Source organism: Neoarius graeffei, chromosome 4 (genome assembly GCF_027579695.1).
Source record: "Neoarius graeffei isolate fNeoGra1 chromosome 4, fNeoGra1.pri, whole genome shotgun sequence".
Taxonomy (NCBI): domain Eukaryota; kingdom Metazoa; phylum Chordata; class Actinopteri; order Siluriformes; family Ariidae; genus Neoarius; species Neoarius graeffei.
Window position 1 is genome coordinate 50,910,230 of NC_083572.1, and position 16,554 is coordinate 50,926,783.

General features: G+C 42.8%; 1 protein-coding gene across 1 annotated transcript; it reads right to left on the minus strand.

Annotated features, from left to right (window-relative positions):
• Positions 1 to 1,682: 1,682 nt before the first annotated feature.
• LOC132884398 (tubby-related protein 1-like) lies at positions 1,683 to 15,942 on the minus strand. The gene is made up of 10 exons (XM_060918238.1): positions 15,897 to 15,942; positions 13,295 to 13,405; positions 12,957 to 13,103; positions 12,780 to 12,865; positions 11,052 to 11,219; positions 9,993 to 10,105; positions 9,806 to 9,914; positions 7,275 to 7,373; positions 3,678 to 3,849; positions 1,683 to 1,816 (listed from the first exon to the last, which is right to left on the minus strand). The coding sequence occupies exons 2-10, from the start codon at positions 13,341 to 13,343 to the stop codon at positions 1,683 to 1,685; spliced, it is 1,077 nt and encodes a 358-aa protein (XP_060774221.1). The 5' UTR covers positions 13,344 to 13,405; positions 15,897 to 15,942.
• Between the last annotated feature and the right edge of the window lie 612 nt (positions 15,943 to 16,554).

Consider the following 16,554-nt stretch of genomic DNA (forward strand, 5'->3'; position numbering starts at 1 on the left):
ATGCAATAAAAACAAAAGTCTGTGATTTGTTAATTCATGTGAACCTTTATTTAACGAACAAAAAAAAAACAAAGAAAAGATTTCCAGTAGTTTTACTGACCAACTTAATTACATTCTGTAAATATAAATGACGTTAGACATTGATGCCTGCAATACACTTGAAAAAAGTTGGTACAGAGGCATTATTACCATTGTATTACATCACCTTTCCTTTTAATAACACTTTTTAATCATATGGGATCTGAGGATACTAATTGTTGAAGTTTTGCAATTGGAATTTTTGTCCATTCTTGTTTGATACAAGACTTCAGCTGCTCAACAGTCCGTGGTCGCTGTTGTCTGATTTTCCTCTTCATGATGTGCCATACATTCTCAATAGGAGACAGATCTGGACTGGTGGCAGGCCAGTCAAGCACACATACTCTGTGTCTACGAAGCCACATTATTGTAGCCTGTGCAGAATGAGGCCTGGCATTGTCCTGCTGAAATATGCATGGACTTCCCAGGAAGAGACGTAGCCTTGATGAATATGTCTCTCTAAAATCTCAATATATGCCCCAATATATCAATGATACCTTCACACACATGCAACTCACCCATGCCATGGGCACTGATGCTGGCTTTTGCACCTTTCTCTGATAACAAACTGGATGGCCATGTTCACCTTTGGCACTGAGAACTCTATATCTAGTTTTCCCAAAAACAAGCTGAAATGTGGACTCATCTGACCACAGCACACATTTCCACTGTCTTTCAGTCCATCTGAGAGGAATTCAGGCCCAGAGAAATCAGTGGCGTTTCTGCATCGAAATGATGAATGGCTTCCTCCTTGCATAATACAGAGTCCTGTTGCATTTCTGGATGCATTGGCAGACTGTGTTAAGTGACAATGGTTTTCTGAAGTATTCCCAAGCCCATGTTGTTATATTTGTCACATTAGCATGACAGTTTCTCAGGCAGTGCCACCTGAGGGCTCAAAGGTCACGCACATTCAACAGTGGTTTCTGACCTTGCCCTTTACACACTGAGAATGGAGTGAGCCACGACCCATTCTTGCTTGCAAAGACTGAGCCTTTGGTGTAGGCTCCTCCAATCATGTTACCAATGAACCTGCTTATTGTGGAACCTTCCAAAAGAGTTACTTGAATTATTTGAATATCCTATAAAGTTTTCAGTCTTATTTTGTCTTTGTCCCAACTTGTTTTGAGTGTGTTACAAACATCAAATTCTAACTTAATTTATATTTACAAAATACAATTAAGTTGGTGAATAAAACTGTTGAAAATCTTTTCTTTGTACTTTCGTCAGTTAAATAAAGGTTCACATGAATTAACAAATCACAGATTTTTGTTTTCATTGTATTTTGGAAAATATCCCAACTTTTCTGGAAATGGGGTTAGTATTTCTCTAACCTGTGACAATTATCATTCAAATTTAACAGAAAAAAAACCCTGCACTTGCTTTTCTGTCAAAACCTTCATTTCTTGAAAACAGCCTTCAGAATGTGTGCCACCTGAAAGTTGCTAAGAGACTTCATTATTTGAGCATAGTAGATCTGAACTGCATACTTTTCATCATTATTCTCATGTAGTTCCGAGACTAATGACTTTCATATTTGCAATTTGCAGCAGTTTTTCAGAGACATATAGAAGCAGAGCAGAAGCTTCTGTTGGTTGAATCTGTCACTCACAGGCAATTTTGCCATCAAAGCTAGACAGGGCAATAGCAAAGGCCTGCACTGCACACAGAGGATAGTTATAGTCCAGGGTGAAGGCATCATCTGCAACTCTCCCAAACTGCATCACTATGTAGTCCTCTGCAATCACATGACATACACTTGCTGTGATATTTAACCATATTACATTACATATTGTATTCATTGCCAGCATACAGCTAACTCATGACATGGGCTAGAAGGGCAATATACGTAATTATTATATCCACATTCACTGGATATGAGCAATCACGCACACTGATTGGTTACTCTTCTACTAGGCTATCAGCTCATATACCGTGAGTAGAGAAAAACAAAATGGCAGAGCATTTTGCTGAACCATCCAAGGACGAAATAAAAACCCTTCTTGAAAACAAAACCCCCCAAAATACAAAAAAAGCAACAAAATATGGACTGAAAGTATTTGATGGGAAGAACATCTCATCTCATCTCATTATCTCTAGCCGCTTTATCCTGTTCTACAGGGTCGCAGGCAAGCTGGAGCCTATCCCAGCTGACTACAGGCAAAAGGCGGGGTACACCCTGGACAAGTCGCCAGGTCATCACAGAATAATAATAATAATAATGATAATAATAATAATAATAATAATAATAATAATAATAATAATAATTATTATTATTATTATTATAGCATTTTTCACAAATTGCTACTGTCATCTTACCAGTTTGTTTACATTCTTCATTTTTAAGCAATGAAATGTGTTGAAGTTTTTTAGACTGGTTCAAAAGTTCAAAGAAGTTTGAAAATTACATAAATGAAACATCCAAGGAAGAATTTAATAAACATCGAAAGCTATTCTATACCTCGGCACAACAGCAAGAGGGCACTTTCTACACCTTTCATGTACGACTCGATTTCATGGAATAATTGTTAATTATGATACATACAAGACACTTTTTCGATGGAATAAAAACATGTATTTTATTCTCTTCTAGTGGATTTCATTCATTTGGTTTGATGGCATGCAATATTTTTAGCATATCGCTTATCCTACACGTATTACGTCACTCTACCGAGTGGAGAATAAGCGTTGAATATGGTTTATGATATTGCATGGCTGTCAAGACAACATGATGTCACAAGTCAGAGCTGATGTGAATATTCAATGAGAAAGTTTTCTCTTTACCAATGAGCACTGGATATTGGTAAGCCCCCCCCCCGTTCTTAACTTTTTGTAAAATCTATAATTGTTCCATCGAATATGCATGTATAATAATAATAATAATAATAATAATAATAATAATAATATTGGCTGGATTTTTTTGTGGTATATCAGATGTATTCCATTCAGCTAGTATGATACTGAACTCGTCTTCAACTCATACAATATCATGCTAGCTTAATGGAATATATCTGATATACCATTCAACACCAGCCAGTATTATTTAAATAGTCCATGATTCCTAAAGGGCAGCACGGTGGTGTAGTGGTCAGCACTGTCGCCTCACAGCAAGAAGGTCCAGGTTCAAGCCCCGTGGCCAACGAGGGCCTTTCTGTGCGGAGTTTGCATGTTCTCCCCGTGTCCACGTGGGTTTCCTCCGGGTGCTCTGGTTTCCCCCACAGTCCAAAGACATGCAGGTTAGGTAAACTGGTGGCTCTAAATTGACCGTAGGTGTGAATGTGAGTGTGAATGGTTGTCTGTGTCTATAAGTGTCAGCCCTGTGATGACCTGGCGACTTGTCCAGGGTGTACCCCGCCTTTCGCCCGTAGTCAGCTGGGATAGGCTCCAGCTTGCCTGCGACCCTGTAGAACAGGATAAAACAGCTAGAGATAATGAGATGAGATGATTCCTAAAGATACACAATGTGATGCAATTTATTAGGACATCGATCATAGTTGCAATTTGCAATATGTTTGATCAAATAATTGTCTAGGTCATGAGAGCTAATGTTGTTATGGCTTAGCACCTATACATGGAAGGAAGCTATGAGTTTTGCTTACGGTCTTTGTTGTGAACAATCTGGAAGTTTTTAACAGAGGCTTGTGTAACTCTGCCATTAAAATTGAGCACATGAGACGACGTCTCCTCATTCCACACGGGTGTCTTGTTGCGAAGTTCTATCAAATTCTCCATGTTCCTATTCTGGTGTCGAATCAGAAGGCCATCATTTTCCTGTAAAGTGTGAGATGTAAAAGCTCAGGTTAACATAAATGTGTTATATTTAGATTAAATAAAAAGTTTTATTAATGGAAAGCTAAAATATTATTTTAATGAATCAATGTGCCTGGTAAAATTCTGCATTGTTAGTTACATAATGTGATGTTCAGGATTTTGCTTTTAGTTATATTGTATAAGTAACAGATAATGGAGCAAAAGAAAACAAACTATAGCAAATGTCTCGTCTCGTCTTCATCCGCTTTATCCGGGGCCAGGTCATGGAGGCAGCAGTCTGAGCATGGAAGCCCAAACTTTCCTTTCCCCGGACACCTCGGCCAGCTCCTTGGGAAGAACACCGAGGCGTTCCCAGGCCAGCCGAGAGACATAGTCCCTCCAGCGTGTCCTGGGTCTTCCCTGGGGACTTCTCCCGGGGGGACATGCCTGGAACACCTCCCCAGGGAGGCATCCAGGAGGCATCCAAAAGAGATGCAAGAGCCACCTCAGTTGATTCCTCTTGATGTGGGGGAGCAGCAGCTCTACTCCAAGCTCCTCCCGAGTGACTGTGCTTCTCACCCTATCTCTAAGGGAGCGCCCAGCCACCCTGCGAAGGAAACTCATTTCTGCCACTTGTATCCACGATCTTGTTCTTTCGGTCATTACCCAAAGCTCATGACCATAGGTGAGAGTCGGAACGTAGATCGACTGGTAAATCAAGAGCTTCGCCTTTTGGCTCAGCTCCTTCTTCACCACGACGGACCGGTAAAGCGACCGCACCACTACAGAGGCTGCACCGATCCGCCTGTCGATCTCATGCTCTATCCTTCCCTCACTCGTGAACGAGATCCCGAGATACTTAAACTCCTCCACTTGAGGCAGGACTTCTCCACCAACCTGGAGAGGGCAAGCCACCCTTCTCCAGTTGAGAACCATGGCCTCGGACTTGGAGGTGCTGATTCTCATCCCAGCCGCTTCAAACTCGACTGCAAACCGCCCCAGTGCATGCTGAAGGTCCTGGTTTGAAGAAGCCAACAGGACAACATCATCCGCAAAAAGCAGAGATGAAATCCTGTGGTTCCCAAACAGCATTCATTCCGGCCCCTGGCTGTGCCTAGAAATTCTGTCCATAAAAATTATGAACAGAACCGGTGACAAAGGGCAGCCCTGCCGGAGTCCAACATGCACTGGGAACAGGTCTGACTTACTGCTGGCAATGTGAAGCAGACTCCTGCTCCGTTCGTATAGGGACTGGACAGCCCTTAGCAAAGAGCCCCGAGCCCCATACTCCCAAAGCACCCCCCACAGAATACCATGAGGGACACAGTCGAATGCCTTCTCCAGATCCACAAAGCACATGTGGACTGGTTGGGCAAACTCCCATGAACCCTCAAGCACCCTATGAAGGGTATAGAGCTGGTCCAGTGTTCCACGACCAGGACGAAAACCGCATTGTTCCTCCTGGATCCGAGGTTCGACTACTGGCCGAATTCTCCTCTCCAGTACCCTGGAGTAAACCTTCCCGGGAAGGCTGAGAAGTGTGATTCCCCTATAATTGGAGCACACTCTCCAGTCCCCTTTCTTAAAAAGAGGGACCACCACCCCAGTCTACCACTCCAGAGGCACTGTCCCCGACCGCCACGCGATGCTGCAGAGGCATGTCAGCCAAGACAGCCCCACAACATCCAGAGACTTGAGATACTCGGGGCGGATCTCATCCACCCCCAGTGCCTTGCCACCGAGGAGCTTGAAAACCACCTCAGTGACTTCGGCTTGGGTAATGGACGAGTCCACCTCTGAGTCATCAACCTCTGCTTCCGCAATGGAAGACGTGATCGTGGGATTGAGGAGATCCTCGAAGTATTCCTTCCACCACCCGACAATGTCCCCAGTCGAGGTCAACAGCTCCCCACCCGCACTGTAAACAGTGTTGGCAGAGTACTGCTTCCCCCTCCTGAGGTGCCAGACGGTTTGCCAGAATTTCTTCAAGGCCGACCGATAGTCCTCCTCCATGGACTCACCGAACTCCTCCCAGTTCCAAGTTTTTGCCTCCGCAACTGCCTGAGCTGCAGCACGTCTGGCCTGCCAATACCCATCAGCTGCCTCCGGAGTCCCGGAGGCCAACATGGCCCGATAGGACTCCTTCTTCAGCTTGACAGTGTCCCTTACTTCCGGTGTCCACCACCGGGTTCGGGCATTCCCGCCATGACAGGCACTGGAGACCTTGCGGCCACAGCTCTGAACAGCTGCATCTACAATGGAGGTAGAGAACATGGTCCACTCAGACTCAATGTCCCCTGCCTCCCTCGGAAGCTGGGAGAAGCTCTCCCGGAGGTGGGAGTTAAAGACCTCCCTGACAGAGTGCTTGGCCAAACGTTTCCAGCAGACCCTCACCATACGTTTGGGCTTGCCAGGTCTGTCTGGCTTCCTCCTCCGCCAGCGGATCCAACTCCCCACCAGGTGGTGATCAGTTGACAGCTCAGCCCCCCTCTTCACCCGAGTATCCAAGACATAGGGCCGGAGATCAGATGAAACGACAACAAAGTGGATCATCGACCTCCGACCTAAGGTGTCCTGGTGCCATGTGCACTTATGGACACCCCTATGCTCGAACATGGTGTTCGTTATAGACAAACCGTGACTAGCACAGAAGTCCAATAACAAAACACCACTCGGGTTCAGATCGGGGAGGCCATTCCTCCCAATCACGCCCCTCCAGGTGTCACTGTTGTCGCCCACGTGAGTGTTGAAGTCCCCAAGTAGAACAATGGAGTCCCCAGTCTGAGCACCTCTCAGTACCTCTCCCAGGGACTCCAAGAAAGCCGGATACTCTATACTGCTATTCGGCCCGTAGGCACAAACAACAAGCTCTCTCCCCGACCCGAAGGCGCAGAGAGGCGACCCTCTCGTTCACTGGGGTAAACTCCAACACATGGCGGCTGAGCTGGGGAGCTATTAGCAAGCCCACACCAGCCCGCCGCCGCTCACCATGGGCGACTCCAGAGAAGTGGAGAGTCCAGCCCCGCTCGAGGAGCTGGGTTCCGGAGCCCAAGCTGTGCATGGAGGTGAGCCCGACTATCTCTAGCCGGTACCGCTCAACCTCCCGCACAAGCTCAGGTTCTTTCCCCCCTAGCGAAGTGACATTCCATGTCCCAACAGCTAGCCGCTGTGTTCGGGGATCAGGTCGTTGAGGCCCCTGCCTTTGACTGCCGCCTAATCCACACTGCACCAGCCCCCTATGGCTACCTCTGTGGGTGGTGAACCCACAGGAGGTCGGGCCCACATCACTGCTTCAGGCTGAGCCCGGCCAGGCCCTGTGGGCAAAGGCCCAGCCACCAAGCGCTCGCATACGAGCCCCAACCCCGGGTATAACAAATGTATTATATGTCAGACTTACTAGGAGGTTTTTTTGCTTGTTTTTGTTTGTTTGTTTGCTTTTTGCTTACACTGCGTGGCCGTATGGGTACTCGTTCTCCATTCTTGTCCATGCCAGGGATAATGACAGTCATCCGCCTTGGACCCTTCATTCCCAGCACATTGGTCTCCTGGAAGACAGCCAGGAGGAAGATCTCATCACGTAATAGCATTATACAGTATGTCCAATCTCCAAATTACGATTATTTCGAATAACATTTGATCAGGTCTCTAATAGTCATAGAAGTAAATACAACCCTGATTCCAAAAAAGTTGGGACAAAGTACAAATTGTAAATAAAAACGGAATGCAATGATGTGGAAGTTTCAAAATTCCATATTTTATTCAGAATAGAACATAGATGACATATCAAATGTTTAAACTGAAAAAATTTATCATTTAAAGAGAAAAATTAGGTGATTTTAAATTTCATGACAAGAACACCTCAAAAAAAGTTGGGACAAGGCCATGTTTACCACTGTGAGACATCCCCTTTTCTCTTTACAACAGTCTGTAAACATCTGGGGACTGAGGAGACAAGTTGCTCAAGTTTAGGGATAGGAATGTTAACCCATTCTTGTCTAATGTAGGATTCTAGTTGCTCAACTGTCTTAGGTCTTTTTTGTCGTATCTTCTGTTTTATGATGCGCCAAATGTTTTCTATGGGTGAAAGATCTGGACTGCAGGCTGGCCAGTTCAGTACCCGGACCCTTCTTCGACGCAGCCATGATGCTGTAATTGATGCAGTATGTGGTTTGGCATTGTCATGTTGGAAAATGCAAGGTCTTTTCCGAAAGAGACGTTGTCTGGATGGGAGCATATGTTGCTCTAGAACCTGGATATATTTCAGCATTGATGGTGTCTTTCCAGATGTGTAAGCTGCCCATGCCACATGCACTAATGCAACTCCATACCATCAGAGATGCAGGCTTCTGAACTGAGCGCTGATAACAACTTGGGTCGTCCTTCTCCTCTTTAGTCCGAATGACACGGCGTCCCTGATTTCCATAAAGAACTTCAAATTTTGATTCGTCTGACCACAGAACAGTTTTCCACTTTGCCACAGTCCATTTTAATTGAGCCTTGGCCCAGAAAGACGTCTGCACTTCTGGATCATGTTTAGATATGGCTTCTTCTTTGAACTATAGAGTTTTAGCTGGCAATGATGGATGGCACGGTGAATTGTATTCACAGATAATGTTCTCTGGAAATATTCCTGAGCCCATTTTGTGATTTCCAATACAGAAGCATGCCTGTATGTGATGCAGTGCCGTCTAAGGGCCCGAAGATCATGGGCACCCAGTATGGTTTTCCGGCCTTGACCCTTACGCACAGAGATTCTTCCAGATTCTCTGAATCTTTTGATGATATTATGCACTGTAGATGATGATATGTTCAAACTCTTTGCAATTTTACACGGTTGAACTCCTTTCTGATATTGCTCCACTATTTGTCGGCGCAGAATTAGGGGAATTGGTGATCTTCTTCCCATCTTTACTTCTGAGAGCCGCTGCCACTCCAAGATGCTCTTTTTATACCCAGTCATGTTAATGACCTATTGCCAATTGACCTAATGAGTTGCAATTTGGTCCTCCAGCTGTTTCTTTTTTGTACCTTTACCTTTTCCAGCCTCTTATTGCCCCTGTCCCAACTTTTTTGAGATGTGTTGCTGTCATGAAATTTCAAATGAGCCAAAATTTGGCATGACATTTCAAAATGTCTCACTTTCGACATTTGATATGTTGTCTATTGGCCCTTTTCCACTACCCTTTTTCAGCTCACTTCAGCTCGCTTCAGCCCGACACGGCTCGCGTTTCGACTACCAAAGAACAGCACGACTCGGCTCGCTTCAGCCCTGCTTAGCCCCTAAAACTCGCACCGTTTTGGAGTGGGGCTGAAGCGAGCCAAAGCGAGCCGAGTGAGGCTGGGGGCGTGAGCAGACACTCCCCTGTGCACTGATTGGTGAGGAGGAGTGTCCTCACATGCCCACACATGCCCCGTGAGCACGCTGGGATCTGTAAACACCGTAAACCCGGAAGAATAATAATTACGAATTACGAGAATTTCTGGAGCCTTATGCGCCTCGCCTCATCTATACGCTCTTGCCAGTATCTGTTGGCGTTGTCGGTGACAACAAGTCACAGAACCAAGACCAGCAACACTAACGACTCCATGTCCTCCATGTTTATTGTTTACTATTCGGGTCGTGAGACTACCGCTTAAAAGCTCACTGATGTCACTGTTTGCGCTGCTTAACGACATCACATGACGTCCACCCACTTTCGCTAACTCCACCCAATGTGTCCACCCACTTCCAGCCAGCACGGTTCAGCGCGGTTGTAGTCGAAATGCAACTCCAACAGCCCCGCTCAGCTCGACTCAGCCCAACTCAGCACGGCACGGCTCAGCCCGACTCAGCCGCGTTGGTAGTGGAAAAGCGGCAAAAGTTCTATTGTGAATACAATATCAGTTTTTGAGATTTGTAAATTATTGCATTCCATTTTTATTTACAATTTGTACTTTGTCCCAACTTTTTTGGAATCGGGGTTGTAGGTGAGCTTACATAAATAATGGCTGCCAGTTCCTGCCTTGCATTTGACATGTCAGGAAGTGCTCGGTCAGGATGAAGTGCATTATCAAATACTGTGAATTTAGTGCCCATCAGATTGGACCTGAAATGACAGACATTCAACTGAAGTCATTAGCAAATGGTCAAATCTGCAGACACTGAGTAAATGTATGTAACTTACCTTACTTTCCCTATGTAGTTTTCACCGCCTCTAGAGAGGTCAGTAGGGTCAACTGAGATCAAGTAATTGGAGGTTGTGCTCTTTTTGCGTTTTCGCCCCGCCAGCAAAAAGACCTGCTTTGAATATAATCTGATTTTTAGCTTTCAAGACCTTTCCAGCTGCAATGTATTGTTTAAGAAGCTCAGATCTAAACAGTAATGTTAATATTTTAAAGAAATTCATCAAGAATTCTAGATATTGCAGCTATAAGGCTCTGACTTTTAGTGATATATTAAGATGAAATAAAAGATACAACTTTAAATTTTGTTACACTTTTAAACAATATTTTGGTGTCAAACATGTTATATACAGTACCAGTCAAAAGTTTGGACACACCTTCTAATTCAATGTTGTTCTTTATCTATTAAAACTCACTTCATGTCTTAAAGTAATGATGGACTGTCATTTCTCTTTACTTAGTTGAGCGGTTGTTGACATAATATGGATTACTACAGGTGTGGAATAGAGCTATTTACTGTATTTATATTATTTACTATTTACTGTTTGATCTCAAATACATTAAGAAGGCAAGAAATTGCACTAATTTTGACGAGACACACCTGTTAATTGAAAACCATTCCAGGTGACTACCTCATGAAGCTGGTTAAGATAATGCCAATAGTGTGCAAAGCGTCATCAAGGTAAACGCTGGTAACTTTGAAGAATCTAAAATATGAAACATTAACACTTTTTTGTTTACAGTACCATATCATTTCATACATGTTCCATATGTTATTTCATAGTTTTGATGTCTTCAGTATTGTTCTACAATGTAGAAAAGAGAAAAAATACAGAAAAACCAATGAATGAGTAGGTGTGTCCAAACTTTTGATTTGTACTGTATACAGTATATGCCTATATTACCATGTAACTAAAATTCATGACTTTACGACATTTTGGCCAAACAAATTCAGATAGAATCTTATATTCCAAGGTCTTGTATGGTTTTGTAGAGTGTTATATTTCTAATTGCATAGGTGATAAGCAGTGCTGATTATATGTGCAGTTGTATATGCAGACCTTTTTTTCATTATCTAGATGAAGGTAGTAAGTGGGATAAAGGCCCCGGTCCATTCCTCTTTTGTCCCGGGTCACTTTACATTTCACTGTGATGCCCTGCTCTGCTGGCTGAAGCACAAACTCATCCAGGTCATCAAACTCAATGACTGGTGAAGGTGTTCGTTCCTCCTTTAAAAATGTCCAGAAAGAGACAAAGTTTCAGATCTCTCAAATAATTATATGCAAGGTTCATCAGATTCAGCACATAGTTGTGTGAAGTGCTGCACATGTCCTTGCAACTGGCCTCATTTTCATTTTTATTTAGAAGGAATGACAGTGGGATTTTTCTCATCCTTTCACTATGCAGCATACCAAGAAAAAAAGATTGGCTGATCATATGACAAGTCTGGATGCATTTTTCTTTTTCTTAAAGACACAATGCTGTGTATCCAGTAGAAAAAAAAACAGTATCAGCAAGCTTCGAACATATGCATGAAGATGTGTTATAAATGAAAATGAAATAATTATTAGAAAAGGACTTTTTAGCTCATCTGGCCAGGCTGGATGAGCTTATGCGATCACACATCGTCTGTTGTCGTCCATCCACAAGTTACAAAAATCGCTACTCTTCCAGCAGGATTGATCGGATTTCAATCAAACTGACAATGTTCCCCAGGTGGGTGTGCATAAAAGTTGTCAAGATGGTGGTGCCACCTGTCATATTTATGATTTTATGGGCGTCTGAAATTTTGGGGTGACTTGTCACATCAAACATTACTTTTCGTAAACTGCTGGGACGTTTTCACTGAAACTCACCCAGAAGACTCTCAAGACATACTGTATACCAACAAGAGTTGTTCACCAGGTGGCACCACCTACCATGGATGAGCTACAGGGGGGTCACGTGCAATTTCACGAAAATCGCTGCTCCTCCTACAGCAGTGATCAGATGTTGATCAAGCTCATATGAAATGTTCCCCAGGTTGATCTGTATAAAAGTTGTCAAGACGGTGGCACCACCTGTCATCTCATCTCATTATCTCTAGCCGCTTTATCCTGTTCTACAGGGTCGCAGGCAAGCTGGAGCCTATCCCAGCTGACTACGGGCGAAAGGCGGGGTACACCCTGGACAAGTCGCCAGGTCATCACAGGGCTGACACATAGACACAGACAACCATTCACACTCACATTCACACCTACGGTCAATTTAGAGTCACCAGTTAACCTAACCTGCATGTCTTTGGACTGTGGGGGAAACCGGAGCACCCGGAGGAAACCCACGTGGACACGGGGAGAACATGCAAACTCCACACAGAAAGGCCCTCGCCGGCCACGGGGCTTGAACCCGGACCTTCTTGCTGTGAGGCGACAGCGCTAACCACTACACCACTGTGCCACCCGCCACCTGTCATATTTAACATTTTATAGGTGTTTGAAAATTTTGGGTGACTTGACACACCAAACACTACTGTTCGCAAACTGTGAGTATGTTTTCACTGAAACTCACCCAGAAGACTCTAAAGACATATTCCAACAAGAATTGTTCATCAGGTGGCGCCACCTGCCATGGATGCAGCTACACGGGGGTCATATACTATTTCACAAAAATCACTACTCCTCCCACAGGATTAATCAGATTTCAGGCTCACACACAACAACAGTGGCCAGTATGAGCTACAGCCTCATTGAGGCTATTTTTTCACTCTGACAACAAAAGCGACTGACCGCTTGCCAGTGACCTGACTTTACCTTTTTCCCCTTTTTGCCTTTTCCCTTTTTCTTCTTTTGTGTCACCTCAGATTCTGAGTCATTGCTCTCTTCAGCTTTTGCCAGACCTGAGTAAAGAAGTAATGCATCCATACTCAAACATAAAATTCTTATTGGTTGATGGCGATAAAGTAATGTGTTAATTTGTTAATTACTCACTTTTGGACTTTTTAGATTTTTTGCCCTTGTCTTTATCTTTTTCTCCACCAGCCTGGAACATGGAGCCTGGGTTCAAACTGCTCTTTTTCTTGCTCTTGCTGGTTTTGCTTTCTGGCTCACTCACCTCTTCACTGTCTGATTTGGCAGCTTGTGGCAGCAAAATATGTACAAGGTAAAATAAACTCGTGTTTTATGTGTAAACACATACAAATAATCTCATATAAAAATATCTGAAGCTAAAAGAAATATTCAAGAATTTATTTTACATTAGTAAGTCCTTTATTGTAGAACTACTATCTATAATAAGAAACAGTAGGTTGAAATAATATGTTATTTACCTTTCTTTTTACCCTTAGTGGTAGATTTGTCTCCATTTATCTGGAACATAGATGCTGTCTCTTTCTTTTTGGTCTTAGACTTTCCCTTATTGTCTTTGTCTTCTTTTTCCTCTAAATGTTCACATCAGGTAATAAGAAACCTGGTTTCTGTACAGACAATTTCAACACATTTCTGTAGACCTTCCTAACTAAAACTATGCAGTTTGGACATTTGTGGTACTTTAAGTGGCATTGGATGGTTCACTGACAAAAAACACAACTATGCATTCACACATCTTTCTTTAAAATGATGAATCTAACTTGAAATTACTGCAAATGAGTAGCGCCACCAACAGCAGCCTTTCACCTCTCTTTACCTCTCAGCCATCTGGCAAAAGGCACCACAACATCAGGATAGGTACTGACAGACCCTGGAACAACTTCCCTCAGGCAGTCAGACTTTTCACTCTTCCACTCTGACACGAGCACTTTATTGCACAATAACATCGACTGAAATGACCTCATTTGTCTATCAAGACAGCCTTACAGAGGTTATATTTACTTATCTATATTCTTTCTTCCACAGTTTTGAAATACTGCCCTTGTTCCCTTCAGAGAATGTCATACAATTTGGACTTTAGATAGTCATTTTACCTTCATGCAGTCCTTGCAATGTTTAGTTGTATTGCACTGTCATGCTTCAAACATCTAGAGTGGTGCTTGAAAGTTTGTGAACTCTTTAGAATTTCCTACATTTCTGCATAAATATGACCTAAAACATCATCAGATTTTCACATAAGTCTTAAAAGTAGATAAAGAGAACCCACTTAAACAAATGAGACAAAAATATTATACTTGGTCATTTATTTACTAAGGAAAATGATCCAATATTACATATCTGTGAGTTGCAAAAGTATGTGAACCTCGAGGATTAGCAGTTAATTTGAAGGTGAAATTAGAGTCAGGTGTTTTCAATCAATGGGATGACAATCAGCTGTGAGTGGGCACCCTGTTTTATTTAAAGAACAGGGATCTATCAAAGTCTGATCTTCACAACACATGTTTGCGGAAGTGTATCATGGCACGAACAAAGGAGATTTTTGAGGACCTCAGAAAAAGTGTTGTTGATGCTCATCAGGCTGGAAAAGGTTGCAAAACCATCTCTAAAGAGTTTGGACTCCACCAATCCACAGTCAGACAGATTGTGTACAAATGGAGGAAATTCAAGACCATTATTACCTTCCCCAGGAGTGGTCGGCCAACAAAAGATCACTCCAAGAGCAAGGCGTGTAATAGTCAGCGAGGTCATAAAGGATCCCAGGGTAACTTCTAAGCAACTGAAGGCCTCTCTCACATTGGCTAATGTTAATGTTCATGAGTCCACTATCAGGAGAACACTGAACAGCAATGGTGTGCATGGCAGGGTTGCAAGGAGAAAGCCACTGCTCTCCAAAAAGAACATTGCTGCTCATCTGCAGTTTACTAAAGATCATGTGGACAAATCAGAAGGCTATTGGAAAAATGTTTTGTGGATGGATGAGACCAACATAGAACTTTTTGGTTTAAATGAGAAGTGTTATGTTTGGAGAAAGGAAAAACACTGCATTCCAGCATAAGAACCTTATCCCATCTGTGAAACATGGTGGTGGTAGTATCATGGTTTGGGCCTGTTTTGCTGCATTTGGGCCAGGACAGCTTGCCATTATTGATGGAACAATGAATTCTGAATTATACCAGTGAATTCTAAAGGAAAATGTCAGGACATCTGTCCATGAACTGAATCTCAAGAGAAGGTGGGTCATGCAGCAAGACATCGAGCATACAAGTTGTTCTACCAAAGAATGGTTAAAGAAGGATAAAGTTAATATTTTGGAATGGCCAAGTCAAAGTCCTGACCTTAATCCAATTGAAATGTTGTGGAAGGACCTGAAGCGAGCAGTTCATGTGAGGAAACCCACCAACATCCTAGAGTTGAAGCTGATCTGTATGGAGGAATTAGCTAAAATTCCTCCAAGCTGGTGTGCAGGACTGATCAACTGTTACCGGAAACGTTTAGTTGCAGTTATTGCTGCACAAGGGGGTCACACCAGATACTGAAAGCAATGGTTCACATACTTTTGCCAGTCACAGATATGTAATATTGGCTCATTTTCCTCAATAAATAAATAAACAAGTATACTATTTTTGTCTCATTTGTTTAACTGGGTTCTCTTTATCTACTTTTAGGACTTGTGTGAAAATCTGATGATGTTTTAGGTCATATTTATGCAGAAATGTAGAAAATTCTAAAGGGTTCACAAACTTTCAAGCACCACTGTATTTTGTCTCATTGTATAAATGGAGTGGGGTGAACAGATAAGTGTAGATTAGAAAATTCTCCTTACATCTTATGTCTCTGCAGTTATAAAGATAAACATGCGCACACTACCTTAAAACGGTGGACAAAATCTCTCAGAGTGTCGATTAAAAAATAAATAAATAAAAGCTAACTTAATCCTATTACTGCTAAACCTAGATTGTCTTGAAGTATGCACCTGATTAACATATCCCTGTACCCAGTACTCTTATGTCAATACAAATTGAGAGACACTAAATAATATTGTATGCTGAACATAAAGCTCACCTTTAGGTTTAAATTTCTTGTCTTTGTCTTTTTCTTTGCCATCTGAACCATCTTTTGAGGACTTTGATTTTGTCTTCTTCTGAAGTGTTGCCATTTCTTCTTCTTCACCATTGCTATTATCTTCATCATCAGTCAAACCTGAAGTATAGTAAACAAACATATCTTAGAAATTCAGTATTTTTTTAATTCTAAAAGCAGAAACCATATAAACAACATTTAAAAAAAAGTTACATCAGCAGATAATGGAATATGACATCTTATTTGTAAGAAAATCACTTTATTATTATTATTATTATTATTATTATTATTATTATAACCCCAAATCAGAAAAAGTTGGAAGGGTATGTTGAAATGGGCGACACAGTGGTGTGATGGCTAGCACTATCGCCTCACAGCAAGAAGGTTCTGGGTTCGAGCCCAGTGGCTGACGGGGGCCTTTCTGTGTGAAGTCTGCATCTTCTCCCCATGTCTGTGTGGGTTTCCTCCAGGTGCTCTGGTTTCCCCCACAGTCCAAAGACATGCAGGTTACATTAATTGGTGGCTCTAAATTGACTGCAGGTGTGAGTGTGAATGGTTATCTCTCTCTATGTGTCAGCCCTGCGATGATCTGGTGACTGGTCCAGGGTGTACCCCGCCTCTCACCCATAGTCAGCTGGGA